The 14298-nt window shown below is 43.0% G+C and overlaps 1 protein-coding gene across 1 annotated transcript in view; it reads left to right on the top strand.

Moving 5' to 3' along the window:
* cdh11 (cadherin 11, type 2, OB-cadherin (osteoblast)) overlaps positions 1–10127 on the top strand; it is a 76738-nt gene extending 66611 nt beyond the window's left edge. Inside the window, exons 9-16 of the mRNA XM_069539258.1 lie at positions 1328–1441; positions 1607–1746; positions 2171–2307; positions 4551–4672; positions 4780–4897; positions 5670–5921; positions 6749–6900; positions 7173–10127. Coding sequence (XP_069395359.1) covers positions 1328–1441; positions 1607–1746; positions 2171–2307; positions 4551–4672; positions 4780–4897; positions 5670–5921; positions 6749–6900; positions 7173–7538 — 1401 coding nt within the window. The 3' untranslated portion in view covers positions 7539–10127. The remainder of the gene's footprint in view (positions 1–1327; positions 1442–1606; positions 1747–2170; positions 2308–4550; positions 4673–4779; positions 4898–5669; positions 5922–6748; positions 6901–7172) is intronic.
* Positions 10128–14298: the final 4171 nt, after the last annotated feature.

The following is a 14298-nucleotide window of genomic DNA, read 5'->3' as shown; positions in this document are numbered from 1 at the left end:
CTTAGTCGTACAGCGGCACCAGGTACTTAATATATGGAACGGGTAGTCTCTGTGACTATCTTAATCACTGGGAATCCCTGGTAAATCTTGTGTGTCAACCTCATAAATCTGGAGTATAGCTTCATTCTGCTTTTATAACACTTCACACATGAGTCGTCTCTCCTCCCACTGGGATTTCATTAAGTGATGGTAGCCCGGAGATGAAAAGATTAAGCTTGCTCCTGGGATTATGCCAGTTCAACGCCCCTGTACCAGCTGGAAAAATAGTGGTGGGGGAAAGTGGTTATTATCTGGGTTAATAATACAGCAATTATACCCAAACGAGAGTCATATACGGTGATTATGGCTTCGACGGCGTGGCCGATGAGTCGCTGCCAGGTGCTGTCAGCAAGCACGAGTCACAGCGGAGACCATCTCCCGGGTATTACAGCTGTTCTGCAACGACTGCCAATACCTTTGTTGACTTTAAAGTTTCCCCTCACTCGGTGCATTAGAAAAGAAACGAAGAGAAAGAGGAACATTCATAAGACACGAGCCACCAAGCAGACGATGTGGCTGAGGGTCATCACTTTGTAATTGCTGTGGGACGGAATGGAAACACGATAAAGATGGAAACGAGCGACGTTTTTCGGGTTTGGCATCGAACGGCGCACTTCAAAGCAAATGGTCAAGTCAATTCAATATCAAGGCCAATGGAAGTCAATGGGTTTCCTCCCACTTTACTGGAGAGGAAGTGAATGGCTGGGCTCGATATATGAATCTTAAATCCATAGAGGAGTTTGTAATAAATTAAAAACCATAAATAATACAACTGCCAGCAGGCTGTTGTTCTTACCTTCTGGAATTTAAATGACACGACCTTGCGACCGAAAGCTCTCACCACTACTTTCATCACGTCATGTCCCAGAACCTGCTACAGACTCAGTCAGGACTGTTTGCACCCGATGATGAAAAAAAAGCCCTAAAGAAACCAAACCAAGTCATGCATTTTAAACTATATCACATATTCTATATCATATCATCGTCAGTGCTCCTCCAGGTTGTGTTGGTTGGTAATAGTAGTGATAGTCAGACTGCTGAACACGGCTGATGATACCCGTGTTTTCATTCATGTGGCCACAGCTCCCCCTAGCAGAAGACAGGGATACAGCACCGGTCACGCACAACCTCTGCAGTGGATGAAATAAGCTGCAATTTTCCTCAGCCCTCGCATTCACAGCAAAAAGACAATATCCCATTGTGTGTGTTGAGAGTTAATATTTGATAAAACTGGGATGTTGATTGTACTGACTCGTACCCCCCCTCCCCCTCTCTCTCTCTCTTTTAGATGGTGGACTTTGAAACTAAAAGGTTGTACACGTTGAAGGTGGAGGGATCCAACTCATATATTGACCCTCAATACCTCGCTTGGGGGCCTTATAAGGATGAAGCAACGATAAAGGTACGTGTTTGTGTGTGTGGTGATATGTGCACATGTTTCATGTGAAAAGAAGAGTGCAGGTGCAAGACGATGCAAATGTGCATTAACGATGGCATAATGAGAAGCTTGTACGTCTACACAAACATCACAAGGTGTTTTAACAATTCTAAATGTTTGTGTTTGTAGATATCAGTGGAGGATGCAGATGAGCCTCCTGTGTTTGTAGCTCCCAGTTACACTTTTGAGGTGGAAGAGAATGCGCCTGAAGGCACCGTGGTGGGGCGAGTCCACGCCAAAGATACTGACGTTGCCAACAATCCTGTCAGGTACAACACACACAAACACACACAAACACACACACACAGACACACACTTGTGTAAAGTCTCATGGAACACTGCCAAAACAATAACTGCTAAGTAGTATTCCTTCAGCTACACTGAACAAACAACATGAGTCAGGGAGAAGCTCGGCTTTACACTCATAGTTTTTATGCAGAAACACAGATTACACATAAAGACATTTGCAAAAAGCTGGGGATGTAAAATAAGAATACAAAGGCACAGCCAGACGCATTTTTATAAAAAAAACATTTACTGGGTCTTTCAACAAAGTTTAACACGAGACTCTTGACTCAGGAAATAAAAAAGATTGAAATTAACGGCTCACTTTCCTCCATTTTCAAATACATCGTGTATCTTCTACAGGACAACCATGAGTAATTCTGTATCATGTGTTCATTCTCTGTGTAGGTACATGATCCCTCGGTACACAGACGTTGAGCAGTTCTTCACCGTAAACACAGAAGACGGCAGGATTACCACACAGAGACCGCTGGACAGAGAAGCACAGGCCTGGCATAACATATCTGTGTCTGCAACGGAGATAGGTACGAGTGCAAACCCACAAACAAATCTAGAATGAGTTTAAAACTTTGAAAAGGGACCATACAGCTGATTAGGGGCCGTGTGCAGGAGATCGTTGTCAGACTTTTCAAATCGATCCACGATAAAAACTGTAACAGCGAGACACTTGTAGAGTTTGCGTTATGCATAATTGGGACTGAATCTGTGTGGGGATGTGGGTCTGTCCCTAATTCTTTCTTTGTCTCAAATACAAGCTACAAACTAAAACTCAAACCAAATGCAGAGGAATGTAAGGTGACACAGTGGCTATGCGGCCGTCTGCACTAATTAACTGACGTTCCAGTCATTCCAGGAGAGCGACTGGCTAAAGAGCCACTGTCCCTCTGTATCTGATCGTGGCTGTTGTGTGGTTTGTGCAGCTGAATCGTTCTACAGTAGATATAATGCAGTGGGATGGTGAGAGAAACTCTAAGATGATACAAACAGATGGAAAATTCCCACACAGGCACCAGGCTGTACATTTGTTGGCATCCAGAGCAGGAACCTGTAATTCTGCAGCACTGGATAAACTCCACGACATATTGTGCATCGACTTTAAGTTGATTCAAGCCGCTCTCTCGTCCTCCAGGGTGAGACGGAAGTTAGCATTTTTTATATGAATGTCAGTGAAGAGCTGTGCGAGTCCTGGTAAACTAATGATTTATTCAGCTTAAGTCACGAGGGATTGGCTCTGTGGAGTTTGCTCTACAGTAAATACTTATTGGTTGGATTTTTCTTGCTCGGAATTAGTGTTCAGTATCTGGTCGGCACATTAATATATTGCAATCATGTGCGGTTGTCCCAGCGGCTTCTTATGTTTTAAAAGATGCAAGTTATCCCAGAGTAGATTCAAGCAAAATATGCGACACCAAATATTTAATAGACTTTACAGCGAGTTTTGTTACATAAGCTCTTTTTACACTGTTAAAAAAGTCCAGATCTGCATTCACTCCCTGTTCATTGACTCTGCAGTAGATATTTATGGGCTTCGATCGGCAGTGGTCGAAATGTGAACGCACACATTTGGCAAGACAGCGTCTCAGTCTTTGCTGCGTTCATGACGTCGAACATGACGCATCGGTGGAAAAAAGGACGAAGTCGATAGCTTTTTTTGAGATTTACGCATGTATACCTGCTAATTTTGGTTTAAAAGTTTTAGGTATTAGATGCTCAAAAAAAAAGCAGCCAGAGAGAAAATCAGACGAAATGAAAGAAACTGAAAAGTGCAACCAGCTGTTGAGACACCACTAACAGTTCAACTTTATTAGACTGTTCACTTTAATTAAACAGTTTATTACTCAGCGACTCAGGATGCTCTGTAAAACAAAAAAGCCCTTGATGTCGCGAAAAACTACAGTTGAGGCTCCACTGGAACGTTTCGCTGCCCATCACCACCACAAACACTCCTGCTAACTATACACCCAGAGAGGGGGGATAAAAGAGGGGAATGCCAGTTGACCCACAGTCCCACTGGAGCGTTCTTTCCCCCGGCTCCAGCCCCACAAACCCTGCAGCCAGCGAGCCACAGTGGCCCCACCCTGGTATTCTGTGGTCGGGGCTCAAACTAGCAGAGCGCCGCGTGGTTTCCTTGTGGCGTGCTCGACGCCAGACGGCCAGATGGAATCGGGCTTGCCGCCCACAAAGCTAGGACCATTGCAGGCTACGCTAACCGCCGACAGGCCCTGGGAAGCTAAATAAATGCCTAGTAATGACAGGGTAGTGGAAAAATCATACTGAATAGAATTGCAAATATGCAACGAAGAAGAGCGGAGAGTGTAATTCTTCTTTTTTTTTTTAGACCAATGGACAGATAGAAAAATACTCTGCTCTCTTTCAGTCTTATTTCATTTGAGTCTGCAGCAGGCGTAACTCTGAGGGCGCAACGGGCGGAACGTTTGTTACCCTTGCACATTAAAAACAGTGGCAGACTGTCTGACTGCAAAATCCTGACGTCTCTCAAACTCATGTCTGTAATTTTGCAAATAAAAAAGAGGACACGCGGCTGTCTGAGAGGCAGAGTGATTGACAGGCAATCTCGCTGGAAAATATTCAGTCAGCTTGTTGTTCGGCCGGCGCCAAACGTGGATTAGTAGAAAAACAAGCAATCAGGCATCGCACATTCAGGCACCAATGACATCCTCTGACACTTCTTTGTATTTTCATAAACAGCTGAATTCTGATGATTTTGACTTATAAACTCTGTTTGTGTGTCTGTGTGTGTTTAAAGGAGGCCACCACCAAGACACAAAAGTGCGTGTTAACATCAAGGTGAAAGATGTGAATGACAACTCCCCAGAGTTTGCAACCAACAACGAAGTCCTCATGTGTGAAACGGTCACGCTAGGGAAGGTACGTAATTTACCTAAACTTCCTTTTTCTAATTACCTTTTTCTGCATATGCATGTGTTTGTATGTGTGTGTTTGTGTTGACCTCGGTGTGTGTTTGCGTGTTTCAGGTTATTGAAACAGTCAGTGCCGTGGACAAAGACGAGATGGCTCACAGGCAACACTTCACGTTCAGCCTCGCTCCCGAAGTCGCCCACAACCACAACTTCTCCCTGAAAGACAACCGAGGTGCATGACCTTTAAATTTATATTTTTCACAGTTTCCAATTATTTTGTCATCTCTTGCTTCTCTCTTACTTCTGGTTTCTAGCGTTTCCTAGCAGCCGATCTCTGTGTGTCGTCATCTCTGGTCTCCCTCTCTCCCGCCCTCGCCCGTTCTCACTCAGATTAGATCAAAGCATAACCAGATGGAGGCTTAAAGTAGCTTGTAGGGAGCAGCAGGTGCTCCGACTCTCTCTCACACACACAAACGCACACGTCCTGCGGGCTGCATTAATTGCGGTGGGGTCCCTGTCCGTCTGTACATATATCTTAGGGGGGCACCTGATTGAATTACGCTTTGTAAGCGCTGGAAGAGAATTTTAAAAGAAAAGAAGAGAGGGAGAGAGAAAGAAAGAGAAGGAGGACAGGAGGCTGTAAACTGTGTTGAGCTGAGGTTTAAATGATCAGCATGAAGGAAAGTACAGGATTCAAAGGGGTTTCCTGGTACTACACAAAAAAATGCAAGGAGTCTAACTTGAATCCCCATTTATCACAGACAGACGACAGGATGATAGATCAATAGATAGATCAATAGATAGAACGATAGATAAATGAAACAATAGAACCATGGTTTAGGTAATCGTGGATAAGTTGCTGTATGAGTCCAAGCTGATTAAAAGTTTAAACACATATTTTAGACAATTTCTGCTGCATGTACCTACTTTCATATTTCACTACTTCCCCATCATTCTACCTGCTGATCTATCTATGCTAACTACGTCTATCTGTCTCTCCGCAGACAGCACAGCCAGTGTTTATGTGCTGCGTAAAGGATTCAGCCGTATCACCCAGGACGTTTACTACCTTCCCATTGAGATAAACGACAACGGCTCACCGCCTCTGAGCAGCACCAACACGCTGACCATCAGAGTGTGCTCCTGTGACAGCAAAGACACCATCCTCTCCTGCAACGTGGAGCCCTACGTCCTGCCCGCGGGTCTCAGCACCGGGGCACTCATCGCTATTCTGGCCTGTATTGTCATTCTGCTGGGTAAGTTCCATTTTTTTTCCACTCAACTTGATTTTTCATGCTGCACGTGCCTGTAATCGAGGAAATCCTCGAGCTTGTGTCGGGTTCGGACACAGAAAATGAGTTCGGATAAGAAAATTCTGTCCCGAGCCGCAGTCTAAATAAAGAGCTCCCACTGGCAGTAACAGAAATCAGCTCTTATGCAATGAGTTGAAACTTGGTGTGACTGAGTCAGGCTGTCCACCTCCACGTCCTCGTTTCCGCTGAATCGTTTCAGCTCTTCTTAAGATTAGAGGTCATACGTGTTCCAGCCGCTCGCGCATCGCTTTCACACCTCAGCCTCGCATCATCACTTAGTGTGGGTGCTTTGCACGAGGACCAACAATGCTTCTGTTGTTCTGTTTTGACTTTTTTTGTGAAAATGTGTACGACTCGCTTTCTGTAATTTGTTAATTGTTTCTAAAGTCCTTAACTGTGTCTCCAGCTTTAATTTCTCCCTCAGCCCACTAGTTAACCCACGTCGCAGTTATCTGCCGCCCTGTTTTCATGCACTTGCTCATTGTGTCCTCACAGTGCGAGTGTACACTTGCACTGTGAGGACGACACAACCGAGAACTCTTTAAAAAGCTGAAATGTTGATAACCCCCTGCAATTAAAATAGCGTGTGTGTGTGTGTGGCACGATGATTACATTAATTAAACCGTCCGAGGTCTAATTACACCAACTCCCACGGTGCATACTAATTATCTAACGCTCGCTTTTCTACTTTTCAACAAAGATTGTGTGCGGATTGTTACGTAATCTCTGGCGGCAGAGCAGTTTTGTAACGGTGCGTCTTTCTTTGGCAGCTATAGTGGTGTTGTTTGTTGCACTGAGGCGTCAGAAGAAGGAGCCATTGATAGTGTTTGAGGAGGAGGACATCAGGGAGAATATCATCACTTACGATGACGAGGGAGGCGGCGAGGAGGACACGGAGGCTTTCGACATCGCTACGCTGCAGGTATGAAGAGGGGTGGTAATAAAAACCCTGCTATCTCTATATGCTGTTTTTTATTCCACTTGTATCTTTCAGTTTATGCCGATTATAAAATGCTCATACAACCCACAATTCTATTTTACATTACGTTTCTATTTCTTTTGACCAAGATGGATCAGCTGCCAGTGAATAAATACACATTTCACTCAGCTTTCCCCTCCTTTCTCTCTGTCTCTGTTCATCCTTATCTGAGTGATAGACTCTAAAGCCAGGTGCTTTCCTTCTTGCTTTTTCAGAACCCAGATGGTGCTAATGGTTTCCTGCCAAGGAAGGACATCAAACCAGAGCTTCAGTATCCCATCAGGCCCGGCGTTGGCCACACTGGAGCCAACAGCGTCGACGTCGATGACTTCATCAAGACTCGAATTGCAGAGGCCGACAGCGACCCGACCGCACCCCCCTACGACTCCATTCAGATCTACGGCTACGAAGGCAGAGGATCATTGGCTGGTTCATTGAGTTCCCTCGAGTCTGTCACAACAGAGTCTGACTTGGATTATGACTATCTGCAGAGTTGGGGGCCGAGGTTTAAGAGGCTGGCGGATTTGTACGGGACCAAAGAAGGCTCCATTAACGATGCCGATGACGGTGAAGACTCTTAACAGTGGTCTCACTGAGTGGACGCCCCCCGATTTCTGATTTACTGATTCCATGAGGATTTGTTAACTGAGGCTTAACACCTCCCAGTTGTCGGTTGTTACCAACTGATCCGTTCATGCCAATCTGTCAATGGACGTTAACAGCTCTTCCTTCCCTGGCACCTCCTCGGTCCTCCAAGACGGTTTGTTGACGAACAAATAATGAACGCTTGGACTCAAACCTCCCCCCGGTTCCCTCCTTTACCCTCCTATATCTCTTTCCTTCTCTCTATTTCTACAGACTTGAGCATTGTAGGGCTGGGAGATTTGTTATGTCACCATTTGTCTGTTTGTAAGTAAATTGCTGGGAGAAAACAATGTTGCTGTATGATCAAAATTACTTGCTTATAGCAAAAATGTTTATTCGAGTTCCTAGATACTTTTGTGGACTGGATTCACCTCCTTCCTCTGAAAGAGATTTTAGTCCCTTAGCAGGTTCCTGAGTGGTCTTAACAGGTCACATGGTAGCTCTCTTTGTGATGTATGTAAAAGACATGCTAGAAAAAGAGAGGAAGCGAGAGATAGAGCAATTTAAGAGAGAAAGTTAGCGTGGGATCCAGCAACTGCCTGTTTTTATGGAAAAGAAACGAAAGGTACCAATGCGTCGGTAGACTCGAACAAAATGCTTTCTTTTCAAACGTGTTGTTGTGTGTGCAGAATTCAGCAGGTACTGTGATTTCGATGGCGTGACAGACTCTGGGTTGTTGATACTTTGAAGATGCTCGCAGCATCCTCACAGTATGGTGGCCTTATAATAAATAAACAACAACTCCAGGGGTAAACACAACAAGAGGAACAATAGAGACCGCTAGCTTCAGTAGCTACACACAGACAAACGAACACGCGAGGATCGAGTATCTATGAAAATGCTCCTCACATACCTGTTTTTTGTACTCCCCAAAAGAGACAAACTAAAACACGGATTCAATTTTAAAACTGTGGATGATTCTTTGTTTTCATTCTTCACCGCAGAGAAGACATGACGCCTCGTCCGCCCGGTCCACCCCGTACACGCCCCCGTGTCCCCTCCCATCAACAATCACTTCCCATTACCGAGTCCACCAATGAATGATCACACGCTCATTCGGAGTCCACCAATGATGATCAATCACAATGAGTAAAAACCTGTGAGCTCTAAAAATCGCCTTAAACTTAATGGACACTCTTGCAACGCAGTGCATTCTCCATTTTTTTTTCTTCTTTTCCGTTTCTTTTTGTAACTTGAAAAGTATATTCAGAAAGCAAACTATTCTCCATGTTAGGTATGTACAGAGCAATGTGCAGACATGTGGTAAATCACTCTGAGGATCCAACTTGCACCTCGTGCACTCTTAAAGGTTCAGTGTGTGGGATTCGGTGACATCTAGTGGTGAAGTTGCATGTTGCAGCTGAACACCCCTCACCTCACCCTCGCCTTCCAAACATGACAGAGAACCTGTGGTAGCTTCAAAAAGGTTTTTTAGTTTGTCCAGTCTGGGCTACTGTAAAAAAAAAACATGGCGGGCTCGCTCCCCGATGTAAATATAAAGTATTTAAATATAAAGGGCCCATTCTAGGGTAAAGAAAACAACAATTCGTACAATTTAGATGAAACACACAAGTGGAAACATCACTAGGATTCTTTTCTATATTTAATTTCAACCAATAGATCCTTTCACCTCTATCTTACACACTGGACCTTGAGAATATAGAAGGAACTGTTTCTGCCAGCGTGGTAAATGTCGTCCGAGAAAATGTGCATTGTGTTTATTTTCCCAACACCAGCTATGTTGGCAGCGACATCTGTTGTATCAACACGTGTTGCTCTTTGAACATAAAACGTGCACATCGGAAAAATTACACAAAGTGTGTTTTGTTGGAGCCACGTACACGAAGGGGCGGAAACCAGAACATCCTTTTTGAGCATGAAGGTTCTAGTTCAATCTCTTTTTTTTTTAATGTTATTATATTATTATGGTTATTATTGTTGTTTTTTTATTATTATTATTATTATTATTATCATTATTATGACAATAATTGTTCTTTCTTTGGCTGCAGCTACACAGGAACAAATTCATGTTTAACTTTTTGCAGCTCAGATGTAAAGTTGTCTCAACGTGGAGAGAGAACGCGGTAAATGATTTTCAGTTTTGGACAGCTATAAGAAATGTACTGCCAAAAGTTAAATCTCAGCTTTGGTTTATGCCTGTGTGAATACAACCTCTTTTGTTTTCTTTATTTTATTTTATTTTTTACATTATTTGGCGTTTTTGTCGTTCTTTCTCCCTGTTCAAGAGAAAAACTAGCAATCTGTGTTTGTTGCAGCGAGAGAACGCCTCGTTTTTATTCTCTGTCAAGTTTTATGGTACCGATTTGTACAATTTTAAAAGTTCTTATTTTAGTATACATGCAGAATATTCCAGTATTACAACAAAAACATGTTAAGAAGATAAGATTAAAAAATGTTACAGCATCACACTTATATTTTCTGAACATTGTACTGTTGCTTTACTATGTGCTTCTATCTCCGAAGCGAAAAAAAACTTTGAAATAAATGCTCTTTTTATAAAATGACATTGAAATGTGTGTTGGAGTGAACTTTGTGTCAGCTGGAACTTTCCTTCTGTGTGGATATTTTCTCCCCATGTCTGTGTGGTTTTCTCTGCAGGTGCTCCAGCGTCTCTCACAGTCCAAAGACTTGCAGGTTGGGGTGTGAATGATTGTTTCAGTCTGATGCCCTGCGATATGCCAGCAACTGGTCCAGAGAACAGAGTCAGCTGGGATTGGCTCCTCTGAAATGAATCTGTCTTTCTATAAGTAATCTGAGACGCGGGACAGATTTTCACACATGATATAAAATAATCAATGGGACTAAGCTGTTGCTCAGATCCTTCGTTCATGAGGCGGACGTGGTAAAACCTCCAAACCTGACTCACTCATAGTGCAACACAAAGCAACAGGCTGCACTGAGCAAACACATGCGAGTGCACATGCTTGGTTGATGACCTAATCAAAAAGAATTACCAGGTGTTAAATCACTTTTCTTTGAATCTGCTAATCATTCAAACTCATCGATCTGTTTCTCAAACTAAAAATTCAGCACATTTCCTCCAAAACTTCAACACAATCTGCTCTCGTCAATTCATGTGATCTTGTTTTTGTTTGATCATTTCATGTTATGCCTGATAGGCATCCTGTGGACACACACACACGCACACACGCACGCACACACACACACACCACAGTGTATTGTCGGTTTATTTGTTGACTGTGTGGCTGCAAGTGATACTAAGACAAATTATTCAGGCTTTGTGTTTCTCTGTGATCACATTCATATTCAAGCCACTGGCAGATTCCACAAACACACCTTTGTTAAGACAGCACAGTATTCATTTACCACAATCATTAAGAACTGCCATGCACACACACACACACACACACACACACACACACACACACACACACACACACAATATCTCTGAGTCTCTCCTCAAGGAGCAACGCTGAGAAAGGTCAGGCTGCACTTAAGAGGAACAACAAAAGGTGTTAAAGAAAAACAGCGACACAAAAGAAGAAGTGAAAGCAAACTGTAATGTGGAGATTTTAACACTTTTATCAATCATTATATATTTTTTAAACATTCTGACGTAGATGTTTTAATGTGGTTGTGTAAAATATGTATTATTTTATTTGCTTGTGTTGTTGGTGCTTCTCTACCTTAATTTCATCGGTTGACCAGAGAGTGAGAAAACAAAACTCAAGCTTCGACCATGTTGCAGATGTGTCACTGAGAATTTATAATTCTACTGTTACAGGTTTATGTGGAAATAATAGTGAATCCCTTTATGACACAGTATTTAATTGATATTCAACAATAGCCATATTGGTGTTTCCACATGATTTCCCTCAACAGTGTCTGTATTGTCTCAGTCAGTCCTCTCTGCTGCAGCCACTTTGTGATTTACCCAGAGGTGACTGTGTTTCTGCAGCATAGCAACAGCAGAGTCAGTGATACTGGGGTCCGGCTGTTTGTGATAGATCAACAAAAAGGAGAAAAGGAAGAACAGATAATATCTGACGTGGAAAGAAGGGGAGAGCAAATAACAGAGGAAGAAAGATCACCGGGGAAGGAGAGAAAAATAAACAAGTGAACTTTTGTGCCTCTGCTTATCGTGGTCCCACTGCGGAGGAGCGAGGTGGAGGAGGAGAGGTGAACTCCTGCACCTGACTGAATCTGCTTTCACTGCGTCCCACTGGGAGGAAGAGAGAGGAGACGCAGGGAAATCGACAGAGAATCAATCAGAAAAAGGAAGAGGATGAGTAAACTGTTGTGTCTGTCAGACAGAGGTGAGAGAGGAGAGGGAGGAAGAAGAGAACCTGTAAAGGGTTCAAGAAGAGGGGAGGATTCAAAAAGGCAGAGGGGAAGTGAACCTTTGCATCTGTTTATGCAAACTTAGCATCTCCAGCTGGGAGAGAGACAGATGCGTTTGCAAGGACACTCGGGTTTGTCTGGTTAAAGAAAGAAAGGAGACGTTTAAGAGTTCAAACCAGACCATGAGTTCATGAGTTAACTTTTATCTGTTTGTTAGTTTCACTCTAGTTTTTGGGGAAGGCTAGTGGGAATAGATGTGACCTTAGGTAAAAGGATTGAAACAAGATTAAATGCAGCAGAGATAAGTAAATTAAATTATGCGATGATATTAAAAAGTTTATTTTTTTGGCCACATCAATTCCCTGTTGATCAAAAAAAAAAAAAAACCGTGTTAGTTCAACTTTTAAATTGAAAAAAAGTATTTTCATATTCATATATTATGGATTTATCAATGATGGAGAGTCATCTGAAAAAGGTAACTTGAAATTATTATTTCTGCATATGGGCCGGCACGGTGCAACAGTGGTTAGCATCACTGCAAGACGGTTCCCGGTTCGAATGCCGGTTCGGCCAGGGGACTTCTGCAGAACGGGTTTATTTAAAGACTTTAAATTGTGTGTAGGTGTGAATGTGAGCGACTCTGCGTCAGCTGTGTGTGTTTCTGACTGAGAATTAGTGCGTCCTCCTATCCTGCTTATTTCAATCTGTAAATACCTTAATTCCATGAATCCCCTCGGAGCCAGACGCCATTCTGCTCCACAAACAGTGGACACAGAGAGAATGTGTGTGTGTGTGTGTGTGTGTGTTTGTGTAATTGTCCAAAGAGGACAATGTTCCCGTCTGAATAGTTTTGTATTCAGCTTTGTGTTTGTGTGTGATGTCCTAAAGTGACATTGTTTTGTTAGAAGCAGCCGTTTGGATTAATCTGCAGTTCACACTGTTTTCTGTGTCTCATGAGCTGATCTGCTGCTTTGTCTTTCCCTGGTCATCCCAGAGCAGGTGTGTGTGTTTGAGCCAGAGCTCCTGGTCTCTGCTTTCATTTGTTGCTAAACTTTACACAATGACGACATTTTCGGAAAGTTACAGATTGTGTTGTAAGTGTGGAACCATAACGTCTTACTCATAACTCGTTACTCACAGATCTTCTCAATCGTGTGACATAAAGTCAATTCTTTTCAGATTTTAATACGATCATCTGCCATCTCTTTTCATCAGACTTGAATTTTACTTTCATGGCTTTAATAAGAAGAAGAAGAAGAAGAAGAACCCTGCAGAGATGTAAACCATGTGGTCATAGTTCTCTAAGGTAACCAGTAGTTACACAGTAGTAACCATTATAACTTTCTCTTTCTCACAAACACATTGACTCGTCCACCATCATTAGACCGGACTCCAGCGTAAAAAAAAAAAAAAAAAACATTAAGTTCTTAGCGTCCTTGCGGTGCAGCCAGAACTCGGCACGACATCGGTGCATGGTCCCGCGATGGGATTTCTCCACGTTATTAGTGAGGACGAGTCGAAAAGTTCTGATTCATCTCAATTTATTTTCTCCTTTCCATCTGCATCCTCACCTCACCACCTCCCAAAGCTTCGTTTTACTCTTTCATCCGTCTCTCCGCACGTGCACATGTCTGCCTCTCGCTCCCCTGTTAAGATAATTTCAGTTCATTCTGTGTCAGTGTGCAGGGGGATCCCAGGCTGGCTGAAGCCTGATTAGTTTTTAATCACGAAGTGGCACTTGAGTAAACAGGGAAATATTCTTCCCGTCACTCCAGAGAGGAGAGATGTGTGTGTGTGTGTGTGTGCGTGTGAAATAGTTTGTGTACAAGCCGGATGGATGTCCTTGGGTGCACTACAAACAGACAGACAGTAAGTTAATTAACCAGTCAGGCAGCCAGTCGGTAATGTAGTTATTCATTCAGTTTGCCAGTGAGTCTGCAAGTTGGTTAAATGCATGGGGAATGTGTTGTTGTATCAACTGGATGTCCTTGAATGCACCGCAAATAGTGACATAGCAAGCAAGCGCTCGCACGGTAAATTAACCCATCAGTCAGTCACAGCACATTAATTACCCAGACTGAAAGTTAGTGCGTTATTTAAGGAGTCAGCCGATACAACGCTTTGTAACTATGCAGCATTCAGTCGCTCGGTTTGGCAGCTTACACGGATCCTTCAGCGTGAACCTCCATCCAACAGGCATTAGACAGATGGTGAAGTGAGGAACAAACTCCTTCAAGATTATAAAACTTCAGAAAACTTTAGAAAACTTTTCAGAACTGTTGTGAACTCTTAACAAAAGGTTCTTTGAAGGAACATCTTGATTTGTATTCAACTTTATAGCACATGGGAGCTTTTTCAAGGGACTTTACAGGT

Source organism: Paralichthys olivaceus, chromosome 14 (assembly GCF_024713975.1).
Source record: "Paralichthys olivaceus isolate ysfri-2021 chromosome 14, ASM2471397v2, whole genome shotgun sequence".
Lineage (NCBI taxonomy): Eukaryota > Metazoa > Chordata > Actinopteri > Pleuronectiformes > Paralichthyidae > Paralichthys > Paralichthys olivaceus.
Note: the sequence above shows the minus strand (reverse complement) of the source record. Positions and strands in the feature narration are given on the sequence as shown.